At 53.6% G+C, this 18,880-nt stretch overlaps 1 protein-coding gene across 1 annotated transcript in view; it reads left to right on the top strand.

Moving 5' to 3' along the window:
* The window catches only part of TMEM132C (transmembrane protein 132C), a gene marked incomplete at its 5' end in the record, with an annotated part of 204,335 nt that overhangs the window by 79,836 nt on the left and 105,619 nt on the right, over window positions 1-18,880 (top strand). The window contains one exon of the mRNA XM_042962803.1: window positions 9,550-9,696. Coding sequence (XP_042818737.1) covers window positions 9,550-9,696 — 147 coding nt within the window. The remainder of the gene's footprint in view (window positions 1-9,549; window positions 9,697-18,880) is intronic.

Below are 18,880 nucleotides of genomic sequence, written 5' to 3'. Positions count from 1 at the left end.
TAGATATGATAATGGAAATGTAATTGTGTTTAAAAAAAAAAAAACGAGGTATTTGAGAGTAAAGCAGCATGATACCTGAGTTTTGGGTTGAAGTTCTTCAGCGTAAAATCGTGGAGGTGCACAGTTGAAACAAGGTCGCCTCAACGTAGACAGTCATTGAAAGTGACCAATGGCTATGTATTAGATTGTCTGTATTTGCTTGAAATTTTCGCTACTGAACAGTTGAGTTAATGCCACTTTTCCTCATGGTAGACTGAGTACCACATGCCCACCTACCAAAGAAAGTTCATGGGCCAAACTCTACTTTCTTTAGGCAGAGAGGCATTTGTCATGATATTTCCTTCTGTTTGGGCTCTGGTGAATTATTTTAACCATAATAGTTCACTAAACTTAGTCAAGACACAGCCCCAAGCGTATAACCAAAATGCCAAGAAAGAGTGTATGATCTGTTATGATATAGAGTCTATGGTGACTCAAAGTGAGGCCAACTCCAAGAAACTGGAGAAACATGAAGCGATCGGCCATCATTGAGGGATGGGTAAAGTTCTTTGTTGTCGTGACCAAGGGAGTAACATCACCGCCAAGGAGGAGGAAGTAAGCCAGGACTGAGGACGGATGGAGAACATATGGAAGACATCCCAGCACACCCACTGGGGTGCCAGCGGCAGACAAAAGGCACACTCCAAGTTTAAATATTTTTAAATTTATTTATTTTTGAGACAGGGAGAGCACAAGCGAGGGAGGGGCAGAGAGAGAGAGGGAGACACAGAGAGAGAGGGAGACACAGGCTCCAGGCTCTGAGCTGTCAGCACAGAGCCCAATGTGGGGCTCGAACCCACAGACCATGAGATCATGCCTTGAGCCTAAGTCGGACACCTAACTGACTGAGCCACCCAAGCACCCCGAAGGCACACTTTAAGTTTAATGGAAAATTGTTTGTAATTGAAGGAACTGTTTAGAGAGGTGCTGGCAGGTTGAGGCACCCCTGGGCCTGAAGGGCTGGGAAGGCACCTCCTTTGCTGGAGCCTCATGAGAGCTGGGGCCTTGGAGGTGGGGCCACCCCAATGCAGGAATACAGCTGCTAACCACATCATGCTGCTGAGCGGAGACCGGCAGGTGCCCAACCTCCCTCTCCTCTGCCCTCCAATCTGGTATTGTGTCCCCATTAGCCAGACTTCCCTGGAGCGAGGGTGAACGGCCCCCCGAGTCAGCCACCTGGGGCACAGAGTAGAACAAAGGGCAGGAATAGACCAGCAGCTGTACAAGTGGAGAATCCTCAGCAGGCATATTGGAGGCTTGCCCAGCCCAGGGTGGTTGGATGAGAATAAGGCAGTTGTTGGCGTGCATTTGCCCTATTTGGGAACATTTGCCCTATAAGTCATCCATGTAGTGCTGGCCCATCAGACATCACCAGGGGTGTGCGGGTCAGTGTCTCACAGCTGGCACTCTGAGGGGAAGGGTCCTGAGGTGCAGTGTTCCCCTATTTCTCTGGTGTAGATACTCCCACTGCCTCCAGTTTCAAGCTGGAGGTGAGATAGCAGTGAACACACAGTTGGGTAGAGGTGGGCAGTGGCCCTGCATGGTACAGGACGTCCCCCTCAGAGACACGCAAGGACAACCTCATGAGAACTGGATTTTGTAAACTGGTAGAATAATTAGGGAAGAATGGGCTTTGAGTATTTATTGGTTGTCTTTGTTTTCTTATATAGGTTACTCCCTTGTAAGTTTCTACAATGTATATTTCAACAACTGCTGTCTTTTAACAACCTGCTTGCAAAATCCTCCCCCCAGATGTAAGAGCTGGCACACCACTGGCTCATGACGACCAGCCTGAGGTTTCAAAGACCAGAACAGTAGGCATGAGGAGGCGGACTTGGGCGTTTGTAGGAGCAAAGCTGTGAAAGCAGAACGTGGGTATTTATTTTACCAACAGACGTCCCATGTGCCTAGTTTGCAAAACTAGAGAGATTAGCTCATTGCCCGGGACCAGAGGAGCAGGGTTGGGGAAGACGTAATGGAGCTTGAAGTAGCAACGTGCTCAAGAAATCCCCGTGTTCTCCGAGCCCTGGACTGGACCTCAAACATTCGTGGAGTTGCCGATGCATTTTATTTTCTGCACCCGATAGCTAAGGCAGATGTGAGGCAGCAGAAGGTAATGGCCAAAAGGGGTCAGTGTTTGAGAAGCTGAACAGAAGACAAACCCAAGCCACTCGGCGGGGGGAGAACATTCGACAGCCCGCGGTTTTCACAGCGGACCTGAGAGGTGAGGGGTGCTTGTTCAGATGCCCTGGCGGTGACTGTGGTCTCCGTCAGTGACAGGCGAGGAATCCTACACGCGGGAGAAGGAGCCGGCTTTCAGCGGATACACACACGTGCGTGCCCACACATATAGGCACACGCAAATTCACACAGGTGCACACATGCACGCGCATACATGTCACACACATAAACACACATGCACACGTGCACAGGCACACGTGTGTGCGTGCACACATCCATGCACGTGCACACTGGCACACGCCTACATATATGCACACACAAATTCACACAGATGCATGCACATGTACAAACACACGCACACACACACGCGCACACACACACAAGTTCCTTTTGGAAGCTGCAGCAGTGACCCCAGAACACTGTCCACCTCTTGGAACCAGTCTGTTCCTCATTTCCTGGGGTCTCCACTCCCGTCGGTGGGCAGAAGGCTGCCCCCACAGGAAATCTAGGAATGACTCAAGAGGACGCCACCCCAGTGGGCAGGAAGCTGGGCCCCATCTCGGAAAGGCTGCTGCCCCCAGTCAGGGAGTCCCTGGCTCCCGCTGGAATGGGATGATGGTGGGAGGCGGGCAGACGGGAGCCAGCTCACGCTGTTACCGACAGAGCGCGGAAGAAGCGTTCGCGACACTCTCATGACACGGGATCCTTCGGCTTTCCCCTTCCTCCGTGTTCTGAAAGACCCTGTATTAAAGCTCCACGCGTGAAGGAGAACCCTGCAGTCTTAAACTATATGTATGTCAACGCTTCCTGAGTGTGACAGGCACAGCGGTAGCAAGATAGGTTATTTTATGAGATTCACGTACAGGCTCTTTAAAATTTTACCGTCGTGTGTTTAGTTTAATGCGCATTTTGGAAGTTGTTTTTTGTTTTTGTTTTTTCCATTTGTGCTTGCTACAGAGTTCCTTTTCTGAAAGAACTTTGCTAAAGCAAAAAAGAAAGGGAGGGGGTAGGGCGTTTCTAGAACAATATTAAATAGATGATAGCACAGCGAGTGTATGACTATGTCGAGTATTTGAGGGTAGGATTTGGGGAAACCCTGTAGATATTTCACATACACCCAGCCTGCACTCGGCACCAGCCCACGATACCAGGGTAGCCACGCAGACCCGGTGACATTATGAGGACAGCAGGGACAGCACCGATATCCGTTAGCTAGCTATTTGAAGACCCGGATCTCAGACAAATGTCTCTTTTCCCTTAAGTGCTTTGAAAGAACCAAAAAAAAAACCCCCTCAAGCCCCTTTTGTCTGCCACGTCAGGGCAGACATGGGACTTGTCAGGTTCCTGGGTGGAATGGTTGTGGATGTGGATTTATGAGACTTATTTGCGTGGCAGGGTGACCGATCGGGGTGTCACATCCTCGTACACAGCACACAGCCCGTGCAAAGCGCGGCCCCTCGTGCGGCAGCCGCCACGAGCACACAACAGGAGGCTACTCCCCCGTGGGGCGGGTGGGGGGCACTGAAGCCACGGCCACTGGGACGTCGCTTCCCTGCTCTTTCACGGACGTCATCATTTTTTGCATCGCGGCATCTCCTCGCAGGGGCCAGGCCACGTGGGCTGTTTCAGAGGCTGCTCGCTCCGTAGCTCCGTCCTGGCCAGCTCCCTCCGAAAGAGACCCTGAGGTCAGGTAGGACATTTTGCTTTATCGTCTGTCTCTCCCAACTGGACGTGAGTTCTCCAAGGGAAGACATGTGGGCTCGTGGGATTCTTATCCCCCAGAGCAGCGCTGGGCACGTGGGGCCATGTGGCACAGTTGTTAACTGCTTGCTGAATGACCGAACATCACAGTGGCTTAAAAGCACAAATCCAGAATTTTGTATGGAAGCTTTTGATTGTAGTTTTGAGTAAGCTCTGCACCCAACGTGGGGCTGGAACCCACAACCCTGAGATGAAGAGTCCCACGCTCCCCCGGTGCCCCCCTCCTGGTTTTATTTTAATGTCGGCAGCTGTGTTGGTTTGCTGGGGCAAACCCCTATTAAGTGGAAAGAACAATTTGTAGCTTCAGTGAAACCTGGAGTACTGTGGGTGGTGGCTCAGAGGACAGATGTGTTGTGTCTCACTCTTGAAGGCCAGGAGTCCAGAATCAAGGTCCCTCCTGAGGGCTCTGAGGGAGAGCCTTCCCAGGCCCCTCTCCTCGGTGTGCGGACGGCTGGCTTCACCTTGACATGGCGTTGTCCCCATAGGGTGTCTGTCTACAAGCTGCCCTTTCTTCGGGGGACGTGCGGGCACCGTCCCGCTGCTTCGGGGCCCACCCTGGAGCCACCCTTGAACGGGGTTGCCTCTGTGCCCGTGAGGCCCCGTTCCAAAGCGCTGGGGTCGAGAGTTCAGCATATGGATTTAGACGGAACTACAGGGCCACCCATAATAGCAGCTAATTATATTCTTTCCTCTTTTACTTACTCTGCGGATCAGATTCAGCCGACTCAGCCTTACAGGGCCAGAGACCAGGTGGTACCCAGCCCCCCGTCCCCCGACCCCCCTCCTGAAGCCACGCAGATGCTCATTCCAGCAGCAACCATACCAGTGGCTTCTGGAAGCTCAGTGGCTTGGGGATCTTCTAGACAGAGAGCATCTCGCGTGGGGATTCTGGCTCACCCCGAGTTCGGCGCATCGGAGGACAGAGATCAGGCTTCCTGTGTCCAGAATTTGCACTGAACGTCGATTTTCTTTACGGAACGCTTAATCATCCCTGTGTTACAACAGAGCCAAGGACATTTTGAAAAGATGGGAGGACACATTTGGGTTTTAAGCACCCAAGGACTGAGTGGACTGAACGGAGGTCAAGCACAAACGGACGAGGGGCCGCCCAGGTGGCTCCATCGGTGAAGCGTCAGACCCTGGGTTTCAGCTCAGGTCAGGATCTTGCAGATCGTGAGTTCGAGTCCTGCGTCGGGCTCTGCGCTGACATCACAGCTTGGGATTCTCTCCCTCTCTCCCTCTCTCTGCCCCCCACCCCCCTCCCCAGCTCATGCTCTTTCTGTCTCTCAAAATAAATAAACTTAAAAAACAACAGCCATGTGGGGGTGGCACGAGCCGGCTCAGGGGCGCCCAGACCGCTCAGGAAGCATCCCCCCCCCTCCCCCCGGGCGGGTGGGTGCCCCGGGCCTGTGATGACGCGCTCAGCGCCCTGCACGCCGCCTGCGGGGGCGCCCGTGCCGACGTTAAGCAGGTGCCGCGGCGCTGCCTCCCAGCCTCCAGAGTCACCTCCTGACCCGGGCAACAGCAGAGCCACACGTAGGGGACCCCACCCCCTAGGCAGAGCATGAAAAGGAGGAGAGGGCAGGGAGTGACGTGCCCAAGGTCGCCAGCAGAGGCCGCCCAGCAGCCCAGCCAGTTTCCCGCATCCACTCCAGCAACTCCCCTCCCTCACCACGGGGATGCTGAGTGGGCGTGGCCTCTCCGGGGCCAGGCTCCTCCCCGAGAAGCCAGGCGTCCTCACCTGCCCATCGTGGGCTCCCACAGGCCCTCCCTCGTCGCAAATTCCACTCCTGCTCCTTGGGGGAGAGGGCCGCACCCGCTGGTCTCACGCAGAAAACGCCCAATTAGCAAAATTGACCTCTGAAAGCCCGTGCCTTCGTCCCAGCTCAGGCTCATGGCCCACCTCGTGCACAGATCAAACCAGCCTCCGCGCCCATCAGCAAGAATCGTTCTATTTGTGCGAAGTATTAAGTGGAAAGAACAATTTGTAGCTTCAGTGAAACCTGGAGTCTTGAGCAAAATCCAAATGCAGCAAAACCCGATTTCAAGCAAAGTCACATTTCATGAGGCATTTCTTATGGGCAGTAAAGGTAGAGGGTGTCGGTGCTAAGAGGCTGCTGGGGCGTTGATTTCCCCCGTCTTAGGACAAATGGGGGGCTTTTGCTAATGTGTCCTAATGCCCGTCCTTTAGGTGCGCCCCAGTCTCCTTGTGGCCAAGGTGACCAGTTGCGTTCAACACATCATTTAAAAAAGACATTTTTTTAATGTTTATTCATTTTTGAGAGAGAGAGAGAGAGAGAGACAGATTGCAAGCTGGGGAGGGGCAGAGAGGGAGGGAGACACAGAATCCGAAGCGGGCTCCAGGCTCCGAGCCGTCAGCCCAGAGTCCGACACGGGGCTCGAACCCGTGAACCGCGAGATCCCGACCTGAGCCAAGGTTGGAGGCTTCACCGACTGAGCCACCAGGGTGCCCCTCAGTACATCATTTTAATGCAAGACCTGGGAGAAGTTTCTAAACAGCAGGTGCCTGTTGCTGCTGATTCACTCTTGCTGCTCTGGGGGCTGATGCTGACCAGGACGCTCGAACTTTGACAGTGGAGATGTGGCTTACTGAGTGCTGGCAATCAGGTTTGCTCAGCTATGTTGATGTAGCTTCCCAACTATTCACGAGGATTTACGTCCTCCACTCCTGGAGGGGGGCAGTGAGCAGGGCAGAGGTGTGCACGCACGTGTGTGTGTGTATGTGTGTGTGTGTGTGTGTGTGCCTTGCTGATACTTTCAGAAGCTGTACCTCTGCATATACCCTGAGGAGTCCAATCTTTCTGCAGACTTTGTCGGTCAAAACCGTGTGTAACACGCTCCCAGTGACAAGGTGCTGGTGACAGAACAGATGGGTGTTTGCCAGGCGTGACTGTTCCGGGCTTTTCTGTGTTGTTCTCTATTCTGTCTGGCTGGCAAGTACACGAGAGATACCGTTTCTAGCACCCCGAGAGACCAGCACACCTGACAGCAGGTGGGATCCAAGGAAGGTGTGTGCCTGCGTTCGGTAAGACGTGATCACCGGGGGAGCGGGGCGAAGGGCTCACGAGAAATCTAGGATTGCCCGGTTGGTTTTGCAGCTTCCTCGTAACCTCAAAGCATCAAACTATTTTAAAATGAAAACTTATTTTTAAAAAATACTGCAGTGTTCTGTTTCCTTCCAGAGGCAAAATTCTTACTTTGCCTGGTATTTGCATCCATATCGCTGATGGGGATAGTGACGTTGATGCATCTTGCTTTGGGGTGTGTGTGTGTGTGTGTGTGTGTGTGTGTGTGTGTGTGTGTGTTTAGGCAATATCTATAAATTTCCAACAAAGGACAAAATATACCTCTCCCCCCCCATAAGGGCACTCCTTTCTATGCCTCCATCCTTCCAATAAAATAATCATATTTTGTCTGGGTTCATATTCAGTGTTTAAAATATTATAAGCACATGTGCTAATCACAGTAAAGCCAAGTATGAAATTCTGATCACGTGGCATCTTCTGAGTGATGATTTCTTATCTTCAGATTTAAAAACTGGTCCGGTTTTATTCCTTCCCTTCATTTTCTGTATATTGAGCTCTTGTTCATTCCCAAACGCTTCGCTGACTGTCTGGATCTCCTCCCGGAGCGTTTGTCCCCACCAGATTCCTTAGGAAGATGTCCATTTCCGGACAGCAAGGCCACCAGATTCTCCTCCTTGCTGGGGCCCCCTGTCCTCTGCGGCCGCCTTCCCTCTGTGCACCTGTCGTGCATGGGATCACGTGTTTCCTGCGCCTCTGACGTCTGACATCCTTCTGGGTTTCTCCCTCGCTTGATGGAGCACATCTCCAGGTAGCTTTCTGAGCAAGGATGTAGGAAGTAAATTGTCAGAGAGCTTGCATATCTGGAAAGATGGTCTTCGGAATCAGGCTGGGTATAGAATTCGAGGTTGGAAATCACTCCCCCTTTGAGTTTTGGGCGATTTTCCATTGTCTCTTGGTTTCCAGAGCGGCTGTCGTGAGTTCTGAGTCCGTGCTTGTCTCTGACGCTTCTGTCTCTCTGGAGGAGTGTGGAACTCACTCTCCCGTACCGTCGACATGTGCCGCTGCTGTGCCTGGGTGTGGGTTTGCTCTTTCTGCCTCTAAGGACAAATCTCCTCTATCCACCAGCCAGTCTATGCCTTTATATTTCTGCTATAATAGTTTTAATTTCCAAGTGCTCTTTTTTTTTTTCTGGGCGTTTTTAAATAGCATTGTGTTTTTGTTTCATGATTGTGGAGTATTGTCTGATTTCCCTGTGAATATGAATGATTGTTTTTTTTTTTTTTAATTATGGTCTTTCCCATATTGGCTCTATTTTGTACAGATTGCTTTTTTTTTTTTTTTTCTGTTTGTCTGTTTGGGTGTCTGTGATCACGTAGAGACTTTTCTCAGTGCCCAGCAGTTCCTGTTTGCTCCTGTAAGTGATTGGGGGCACACGGCCGTTGGGAGCTCTGAGCCCAGGCACCCTGGTGCTGCGAGTGGAAATCCTGCTCCCAAATTTGCTCGCGTCAGACCTCTTTCCCGTTCCAGAATCCGTGGCGGCTGGGCGTGTCCCCTCCCCACCTCGTGGGCCTCCGTTCTCCCGTGAGCGGGATTTGGGGGAGAGGACAGGCAGGCGGTCGCGTTCCATCTGCTACTTTTCTCCTCGGTATGGCGACGAGAGCACTGAGGTTCAGAGGGGCCGAGTCGGCCCGGAGAGGAAGGCTTCCTTTGTTTCAAGCCCTAACTTAGTGCACTTGGGTTGGCAGCCTGCCTGGAGGAGGCAGCTGCATGGAGCAGGTGGGGGTAGTGTAGCAATAATAGACACTTAGTAAGTGCTTGCTGTATGCTTCACCCTATTCTAATCTCTTTATAGGCATTAAGACATTTCATCGTTCAGCTTTATTAGCAGATCCATTTTGGGGGTAGGGGGTGAACTGAGGCTCAGAGAGGGTGTAGTTGGGCCCAGACCACACAGCTACAAAGTGGTGAACCCAGGGTGTGAGCTGGGAAACCTCAGCACTATGGACCCTCCGGACTGATGAGTCTGTGTTGTGGGGATCAGCAGGATCGGGCATTGTAGGATGTTAAACTGCGTCCTTGGCCTCTACCCCGGGCAGCACACCCCCACCCAGTGGCGACAACCGGAAATGTCTCCTGACCTTGCCACCTGCCTCTGGCAGGACACCAGCCTCCCCAACAACCACCAAATGAGAACAACTGGCCGAGGCCGACCGACGGTCCCCCTGAACGCTTTATGGGGCTACGTCTCTGTGTCCGGGGGCACATCCAGGGCCCCCCTACCCTCACCACGGACCCGGGCCGCCGGATCCGCCGTTCTGGAGTCCGTGGCCCCGCCCCCTTGCACTGTCTCCGCCCACCCCGGCGTTACCCCTCCGGAGCCCTCGGTCCGTCTCTGCACCTGCCGCGGGAACGTGCGCGTGAACGCGGAGCGGGCGATCGCAGCGCAGTGGGGCTCGGGCACATTTGCAAAGGTCGGGTCACTAATGCCGTGGGTCTCTCTCGCCTGTCTTCCTGCCCGCAGAGCCAAGGTGAAGAAGGGGGTGAACATCTTGGGCGCTCAGACCAGCGAGCCCCGGCAGTGGGACGTCAAGCAGGAGACGGGCAGCGGCGGGAAGCACACCACCGCCACCCTGCTGTGCCAGCGCCGGGCGCCCAGTGCGCGCAACAGGTAAGCGCGCACCGCGCGGGCCCGCACGAACCCCGGCTCGGCGGAGCTCTTACACCGTCGGCCCGGAAAGCTGGAGGCACCCGCCTCGACTGGCAGGACCATCTGACAGCTCCGGGCGGGGGCAGCTGCGGCTCTGGTCCTGAGCCTGCGGTTCCGGCTCGGGCGCAGACACTGTCGCCAAGGTTCTCCCGGCCTCCCGGCCCCGGTGCATTCCATCCACCTAGGCTCAGGTCCCGCGCGGCGTCACCTCCCCTTGTCCTCCCTACGTGATCAGAGGCTGCCTCCTAAGAGCGCATCCTCTGCACGGAGGGTGTGATGTTTTGCCCCTTGGTAAGAAACGCGGATCCGGTCTTCATCGCTGTTCCCGGCACAGAGCTCCTAAGAGCCTTAGAATTTCCCGAGTGACGAGAGGAACAAAGGTGTCCTTTCCTGGGTTAATGAAGTGACTTTTGGAAAGCACCGAGGTCACCCCCCAAACCACCCCAACATCTCCCGGGAGGGCAGACGGGCTGGAGGTTGCATTACCAGCGGCCAATGACGTAATCAACCTTACCTCTGTAGTGAGGCCTCTAGAAAAACCCTAAAGAAAGGGTGTCAGAGAGGGTGCAGGTGGGTGAGCCCCTGGCGCTCGGGCCGAGTGGTGCCCAGAGAGAGCATGAAGGTCTGTGCCCCCTTCCCAACACCCATGTGTCTCCTCAGTGTGGTTGCCCCTGAGTTATTAACATCCTTTAACCCGGTCAGTAAGGGTTTCTCTGCATTCTGTGAGCTGCTCGAGCAAATCAGTCGAGCCCAAGCAGGGGGTCACGGCAACCTTGGGCTTATAGCCTGGACCGGGGACCGGCACCTGCAATGGGGAGGGACAGTCCTGTGGGATGGAGCCCCTCACTGGGGGGATCTGATGCCACTTCTGGGTGGACGGGGTCAGGATCGCATGGCACCCGAGGATCCCAGCTGGTGTCGGTGAGCTGCTTGGGGGGGAAACACACGCGTCGGAATTGATGTCTGAATCGTAAAGGATTAGGCCCAGTCTTCAATGAGGAAGGATCTGAAGACGGGGTGACAGTCGGTGGTGATCGTGTGTAAGGACGTGATGCTATGTGACATTCTACACGGACATCTGGATGACTCTTTAATTGTTTTCTGCGTATAAAAACAATACATACTCCTTTTAGAGTATTTTTTAAGCTTATTTATTTTGAGAGCAGGGAAGGGGCAGAGAGGGAGGGAGAGAATCCCAAGCAGTCTCTGCACCATCAGCATAGAGAGAGACCGATGTGGGGCTCGAGCTCAGGACCCTAGGATCACGACCTGAGCCGAAACCAGGAGTGGGATGCTGGACTGACTGAGCCTCTCAGGCGCCTCATAGAGTATTTGCAAAGCACAGTTATGCAAGGAAAAAAACGTTAAATAATATATCAGTACCCTGCCACCCAAGGATAACCCACTGCTAATAAGTTGGTTCATTTCCTCCCAGCGTTTTATACGTACAATAAATGTGCAATCAGTTTATTTATCTTACAAATCTGGTATCATAATCTCGATAGGTTTTAGGATACTTTCATTTCTATTGTAAACATTTTCTCTTGACATTAAATTGTCCTCAGCAACGTTTTAACGGCCTCACAATATTCTGTCATATAGATTTAACATTCCGTAAATAGCCATACCCATGTCTCTGGACATTTCCACTGTTATTTTTATAAACAATGCAGCAATAAACTACCGTCCACATAAAGCTTTATCTCCTTCTCTTTTCACTTAAGGTGGCTTCTTTTTTTTTTTTTTTTAATTTTTTTTCAACGTTTTTATTTATTTTTGGGACAGAGAGAGACAGAGCATGAACGGGGGAGGGGCAGAGAGAGAGGGAGACACAGAATCGGAAACAGGCTCCAGGCTCTGAGCCATCAGCCCAGAGCCTGATGCGGGGCTCGAACTCACGGACCGCGAGATCGTGACCTGGCTGAAGTCGGACGCTTAACCGACTGCGCCACCCAGGCGCCCCAAAGGTGGCTTCTTAGAATCAAAAAGTTTGAATCATTTTTAGGGCTCCTGATACCTTCTCTTTGTGTATTTTCTTGAAGAGAGCAGCACTAAAGGAAAAGAATAGCCCCTCACCAGGCACGTTTTCTTAAGTGAACGCTACAAGACTGCCAAGAAAAATAATGCAAATTCTCTACTTTGTGTGGAAACGCCCAGTTCTTTGATCGCAGACCCTGTGCTCGGTCCTCCCTTTCACAGGTAGCCAGCGAAAACATCTGGTGCCCCGAGCGGCTTCCAAACAGCAGCCTTTTCCACAATTGCCCCCAAGAAGGACCCTTAGTACATCCTGTGGTTGATTAGGCAAGTAAGAGCGGAAATGTTCATTAGCAGTGAAGTCAGGCGTGGAAATCGTCCTTCGTGACACCATCAGGAGCCTCAAAGTGAGGGAGGTGCGCCCTGTGCTGGCACGTCCTCACGGGTCCCTGAGGCCACGCTGTTTGTTCCGTGTCTTCCAGAAAGCGCGCTCTGGGCTCAGGTGTGTTTGCCGAGAGGGTGAGCCTTTATTCGTGGTGGTTGTTGCAAAGCCTGTTTCCCAGCACACCGCCGATGGGCGTCCCATGCTCACTGCCTCCCTCTCGGAGAGAGGACTTTCTGCAGAAATCCTTGGTCGGTTCACCTGTGCTCCGTGCCAGGCTGATGTCCACTGAACACGCTGACTGTGGTCCAGACCACCCCCATCAGCGACCTAAACGCTGAGGACTGGCCCCAGAAAGACCACACTTCAAATAAGGGTGTTCGTTGACAGGGAAGGTCCAAGGGCTTGCTTCCTCTGCCCATGGAGCAAAGGCCAAGCGTACGAGTCGTCTACTGCTGTGTCACAAACTACCCCCGAGTTTCAGGCACCACGTGCTCATTATCTCGTGGCCTCCGTGGGCCAGGATTCAGGCACCTCTGAACCGGGGTCTCTACCCCAGGGTCTCTCACCGAGCCGCCGTCTACATCTCCATCAGGAACCAGGGTCTCATCTGAAGGCTCGGCAGAGACAGTATACTTCCAGGATCAGGTGGCCTTTGGCAGGACTCCTGCCTCAGTTCCTCGAGGCTGGCAGGACTGGGGGTCTCAGTTTCTTGTTCCTTCCCGGGCGTCCTTCTCCGTCAGGTCAAGCGTGTGTGAGAAGGTCCAGAGAGGAAAGAAGTGACAGCAAACAGGGGGCAGAGTATTTACAATCTAATCTCCCAAGGGACATCCAAACACTCTTGCTGTATTCTGTTCATGAGAAGCAAGTCTGGGCCACACTCCAGGGGAGGGGGGTACGCAGAGGGGAGGGTGCCGGGAGGTGGGGTCTCTGGGAACTGTCTTTAGCCATCAGCCTGAAGGTTCTTCTGGGCTTTGGAGGGTGCCTGCGAGGTGTCCTGGGGGGGCAGGAGGAAGGAATATGCAGGCACAGAGGCCCCGCCCTCTCTGAAATCACCTGAAATCAGGAGACTTCAGGTGGTGGGGAGGGGGGGCCGGGACCTTACTGCAGGTGACCTAGAAACGACTTGCAGAGATTAATCCAGAAAGGTAGGAAGGCCGTGAGACGGAGGGACGTGGCTCCCAGACCAGTGGCTTCAACTGGCCTTGCCTTAGCTGTGTGTCCCCTGTCCTCCCCGTCACATGGACTCGTGTGCCTCATTTCACTTAAGCCAGGTGATGAAGGGGCAAGGTTTATGTTACCGTCTGTATGCGGGAGTGTGCTTAGATGCACTAAAAGGTGATGATCCCGGCTCATTCAGTCTGAAGAGCAACTTATCCCAAGGGCGTTTTGGGGAATGGTGTGGAATCAGTTTGGAAAGTGGAAACTGCAGGCAAATCTCGGCACCCACCGGCACCCGCCCAAAGTCACGCCATGTCACGGGCCGCTTGGACCGCTGCTCGCTCAGGAGTTTTCTCTGAATCGTCTTTAAATTGCTCCGCGTTTTTAAAATCACCTTCGTTTTTAGTCATACTGTCCTTGAAGATATACATTTAAGGTACTTCCGTTAGTTTCTAATGTGCATTACGCTATGAGATACAAGAATTGCAGTATTTTATTTTATTCTAGTTTTTAATGTTTATTTTTGAGAGAGAGAGAGCAAAGTGGGGGAGGGGCAGAGAGAGAGGGAGACACAGAATCGGAAGCAGGCTCCAGGCTCTGAGCTGTCAGCACACAGCCTGACCCGGGGCTCGAACCCATGAACTGTGAGGTCATGACCTGAGCTGAAGTCAGACGCTCAATCGACTGAGCCACCCAGGTGCCCCATTTGCTCAGATTTTTAAAAGTCACTGTGCAGATACAAGAAAAGGAATGTCGCTCAGGAACATTGTCCACCAGCAGATGAATTGCGTGGGAGTAGCGGCCAGGCTGAGCGCATCATGTGCTCTGCTGTGGACGAAATCATACCTGCCTTCTTTAGGGCAAAACAGCAAAACAGCAGCAAAACAGCCCTCCCGGCCTGGACGGTGCCCTCTTTGAAAGGGACTGAGGAGTGAGGCCAGCCCGTTCAGAGACTCCGCTCCCCTCATTCTCCCCCACACGGTCCCTCCTGAACAGATACAGCCCAGGGTCCCCGGTGTTTCCAGCAGATGCTGTAGGCACATGTCTGTCGTCCGCTTCCTTATTTGTGTTTGCCCTCAGCTCTCTTGAGGGGCAGCCCTTCCAGGGAACCTGTCTGTGGCCTGCGGTCCCTCATTCCCCCCCACTTGTCACCTAGCTTCTGTTCTGCCAGGTGGTCTAGACCAGAGACGTGCTCTGGGTCCCCGCCCTTCCTTGGACCCCAGCTGACACCCCCTCGTCGTCTCCTCTCCCTGAAACAGCAGCGCCCGCGCAGCATCCCCTGCCCGCGTGGCTTCAGCTCGGCTGCAGGAGAGACAAGGAAGTCAGGCAGGTAATAAAAGGAGAGAGTCTTTTCCCAAAGCAAAAATGACGGAAAACGGGGAATAAAGTGCCCATTAGTATTCATTCACGCGGTCTCAATCGCAGACCTTCTGTGTGTGATGATGCTCGGCTGTTTGTTTTCGGAGAATTCTGGAATATGAACGTTCTCGTAGCTGCTTCGTATGAACAGCTTCAGCGAAGCTTCGGAGAGTGGTCCACAGACATAATCTGCTTTTCCCTAAAGGAAATTGCCCAGACTGCGTCTTCTTCTTTTTTTTTTTTTTAATTTTTTTTAACGTTTATTTATTTTTGAGACAGAGAGAGACAGAGCATGAACAGGGGAGGGGCAGAGAGAGAGGGAGACACAGAATCCGAAGCAGGCTCCAGGCTTCGAGCTGTCAGCACAGAGCCCGACGCGGGGCTCGAACTCACAGATGGTGAGATCATGACCTGAGCCGAAGTCGGACGCCTAACCGACTGAGCCACCCAGGCGCCCCCCGCGTCTTCTTCTTAAGAAGATTTGGAAGATACCGCAGAAAACATGCTGTGCCGGTGTCCCAAGTGAAAACTCTCCCGGTCGATGGCATAGGTGTGCATGGCAAGTCCCCAGAGGAAGAAGCCAACAGTGTCCCCACGCAGCCCGCTCTCAACGCACGACGGGCGCACGTCAGCACCTGGGGCAGGAGAGTTCCTTGATGGGCACCTTGTGTGGGTCCTCCCACTGCCAGTTTGTGCCGGAGGCTAAAGCCCAAGATGGTGGAGATTCCTGGTGTTTTCTGGCATGTATACAAACTAACCCCCCACCCACGAGAATTTCCCAGAAGAGCCTGGGGGTGGGAGAACAGCTAGAGAGGAAGCTTTGAGAAGGCTGGGAGAAGAGATGTTCCCGGAGACCAAAGCGCCGGCTCTGGCATCCGACGTTGATCCGTTGTCCGAAATAAACAGCCGTGGGGTTTCTCCCATCAAGTGGTGTCGTGGGCACGTCCAGCATCCATGGACCCTCATCCCATCGAGCCTGCCTGCGGTGGAGGCACCCGGCTTCCCCAGAGGGATCAGCTTCTACAGAGAAGGACTAGACCCTGGGCGTTAGAACCATGGCGCCTAGGAGAGCCTTCACAACGCGGGACGCGCGGTGCTCCTCCTGCCCGCTTCCCCGGAGCCCCCGCGGTGAATGTGGGCTCACTCCGTTTCCCTGCGAATGACCGGTGCCCCTGTGTACGAGAGGGTGCATTTTCCGACCACGTTTGCAATGGTCAGGTTCTCAACGCCCCCAGCTGTGTGCTCTCCTGGAGGTCGCTACTCAGCATTACAAGGTAGAGCCTTCGTCCTTCCCCTCGAACACAGGTGACGTTTGTGACCAGCTTGCTGTGAGCACAAGCGTCGCCCTGTGGCTTGGAGAGAGCTGGGTCACAAAAGAGCCAACAAGCAGGCAGCCCCATTGCCCCGAGGCCTCCAGTTATCCCACGTGGAGAGACCCCAGGGAGGACCCCGCACCAAGGGAGAGGATGCGTCCAGCCAGCCCCACCCAGCCCAGCCCTCCAGAATTCTTGAATCACAGACACAGTGATCGTTTCATGCCGCTAGGTTTGCAGGGCGGTTTGTGGCAGAGCAACATGTAACCAGAAGACGGGGCCCCCGGGAGGGTTGAGGTGCTCCCACCCCCTACAGGTCCTCAGGGCCAGGCGACCGTTTTAACCCCGTTCTCTGGGGTCACCTCCCAGCGCAAGGAACAGTTGCCCAAGTGAGGAGATGTGGACACGGCTTGTGTTCTTACCCCAAAGAGCCCTGTCCGGTTCCCAGCCCCTCCCCGCCTCTAGAGGCCTGCTTCTCGGCTTTATGCACCCGAGCCTCATGGAAGGCTTTTTCTGGCCAGAATGAAGGGTTTCTATTTTCTTCCTTCCATTACGGGCTGACATGTGGTCCCCGGTCCAAACCAAAAACGTGGAAAGTAAATATATCTCTCAGCATCTGCCCTGAGATGACTTATTAGAGCACATTAAGAAATCTCTGGAGCTCTTGCCAGACCAGTAATGGACTTTTAGGGGAGGCTGTGGCCTCCGACCTGAGCAGGTGGCTTTCAGAGCCCCTGATGTTGCCATGGACAACCCCTCTTATGCTGAGGCACGGGTGCAGCTGTCTCCCTGAGGCGGTCGCCCTATCACTGGCCCTCAGAGAACAGCCCTGCGGCCCTGCAGCACCCCACACTCTGGGCACAACACCCGACACGGTCAGAGTCCTCCAACTCCCCACCCCTGCCCGGGGCTGCCGCGAGATGCTGGCGTTCTCCACTGTGACTCCTTTAAATTGAGGGATCTGGGTCCTTCCCACACTTGACCGGTCTTTACAAGAAAATGGTGAGCGGCAGTGGGAATGAACCACAGCTGCCCATTGAACACCGTGTGTTTGCAGTGCTCGGTCCGCTCACAGGCACGTCTTTTTCCGTAAACAACAGCACGGGACTGTCAACGTGTTCTCTCCTTAGGACTTTCTGAGTGGCGTTTTCTTTTCTCTAGCTTGCTTTGTTGTACGAATACCAGAGAGAATACAGAGAACACAAAATAGGTGTCTGTTGACTGTTTACCTGATGAGTCAACGGCAGGCTCTTGGTAGTTAAGAATGGGGGAATCAAAAGTTATTCGTGGATTGTCGACCGCGCGGGGGGTCAGCGCCCCAACCCTCTCATTGTTCAAGGGTCCATCGTGTTTCCCTTTTTAAAAACTTCGATGTATTTTCGTGCCCAAACGGTAAAAGCTTGGGTCATGTAGTCCCTCCATCATCCAGCGTCCCGTGAAGCAATATGGCGCCATGAGTAATAGCTTGGCCTCTGGAGCCAGCCAGGCAACTTGGATTCAAGTCTCAGCTCTTCTACTTGGGACCTATGTGATTTTGTGCAAATTAGTCCGTTTCCTTGGGTCTTCTCTGAAAGTGAGATGGTAAATAACCGTGGTGCATTTGTCACTCATGGAGATTGAAGATGTCAGTCTACGCTAAGTGTCCACAGAGAGTGCTGGTTCTTGTATTTTGTACGGAGCGAAGCTTCCTTCAGTTATTCCTGACATTTTTCCGCAGTGGCCCAGACTGCCTTGCATTGTCTTTGTGACAAGGCATGGCACTCTTTCCCGTGGTGGCACATGCCAATCACAGAGCCACCCTGCCCTGTTGGCTTGGTCTGGGCCCCCAACATCGCACTGGAACTCCATCTCGCTCACTTTTCTCCCCGTCTCCCCCGCTGACCCTCTTGGCTCACTCTTTTCTTGGAGTCTCAGTAGCTGGTTGGCTCTGGGCTTTGCGCCCACCCTCAGGGCAACCTGATCGTACAAGGGAGGGCAGAGCCAGGTGCCAGAGGCACAGCGGTCACCTGCGGGCACCTGTGGGTTGAATATCGCTCGCTTTGACTATTCATAAGCCAACCCCAAAGGTCGAAGGCTTGTTGTAATCTGTCACTTTACTAAGGCACATTTTCCCCTTCTGCTTTTATTATTTTCTGCTCTTAATTTTTTGTTGTTGCTGTTGGAGGAGTGGGGGAGGACCACTGATGCATTCACACAGTTCCAAACCGAAAATGTAGACAAACCAACACGCGGAAATCCACCCCTGCCCTCCACGCACCCAGCTCCCTTGCGGAGGCCACCGACATCGGCGCTCTGTCGCACACCTTGCCAAAGACACTCCACGCATACGAAGCAAGCACACCCTCACACGTATTCCCTCGCCCACTTCAGCTTTGAACAACGTTGCTTCTCTCTTCCACCTACTCATGTATCTTGCAAGTTTTCCATGGCGGTCCATGAAGGTCTTTACTGTCCTTTTGTTGTTTTTTATTTTAATGGCGTTTGCTTATTATGGCGTCCACTGTCTCACTGGACTGGTTTAGAGCGTCCACTGTCGAAACCAACCCCGTTAGGGTCTTCTGTCCTTTGCGTCCAGTCGCTGCTCTGATTAACCTTGTCCACACACTGCCTTGCACTTCTGTGGCTGTGTCTGTGGAGCAAGTTCCAGAACTGTGCTGTCTGGGAGAAGAGCATGGGCCTCTGTGAGTCTTGTGGACACTGACGTGTTACCCTGTGCCGGTCCACGCCAGCAGCCACCCGTGGCTGACAAATTGTTGGACCTCGTGATGCTTGTGTTTTGTCTCTTCACGAATGACTTGACTAGCAGGTTGCCTGAGAGCAGTGTTTCACGTGGGAATTGTGGGTCTGCAGGCTGTTGACCCCATCCATCCCGGTCTCTCCTGGGAAACTCTGGAGTGGCGTTTATGGCCCCGGGACCTGCCCTGTTCCCGGAGCATCTCCCTTGGGCGTGCGGTGC

This window comes from Panthera tigris, chromosome D3 (assembly GCF_018350195.1).
Source record: "Panthera tigris isolate Pti1 chromosome D3, P.tigris_Pti1_mat1.1, whole genome shotgun sequence".
NCBI lineage: Eukaryota > Metazoa > Chordata > Mammalia > Carnivora > Felidae > Panthera > Panthera tigris.
This window is presented reverse-complemented; position numbering and strand designations above follow the sequence as displayed.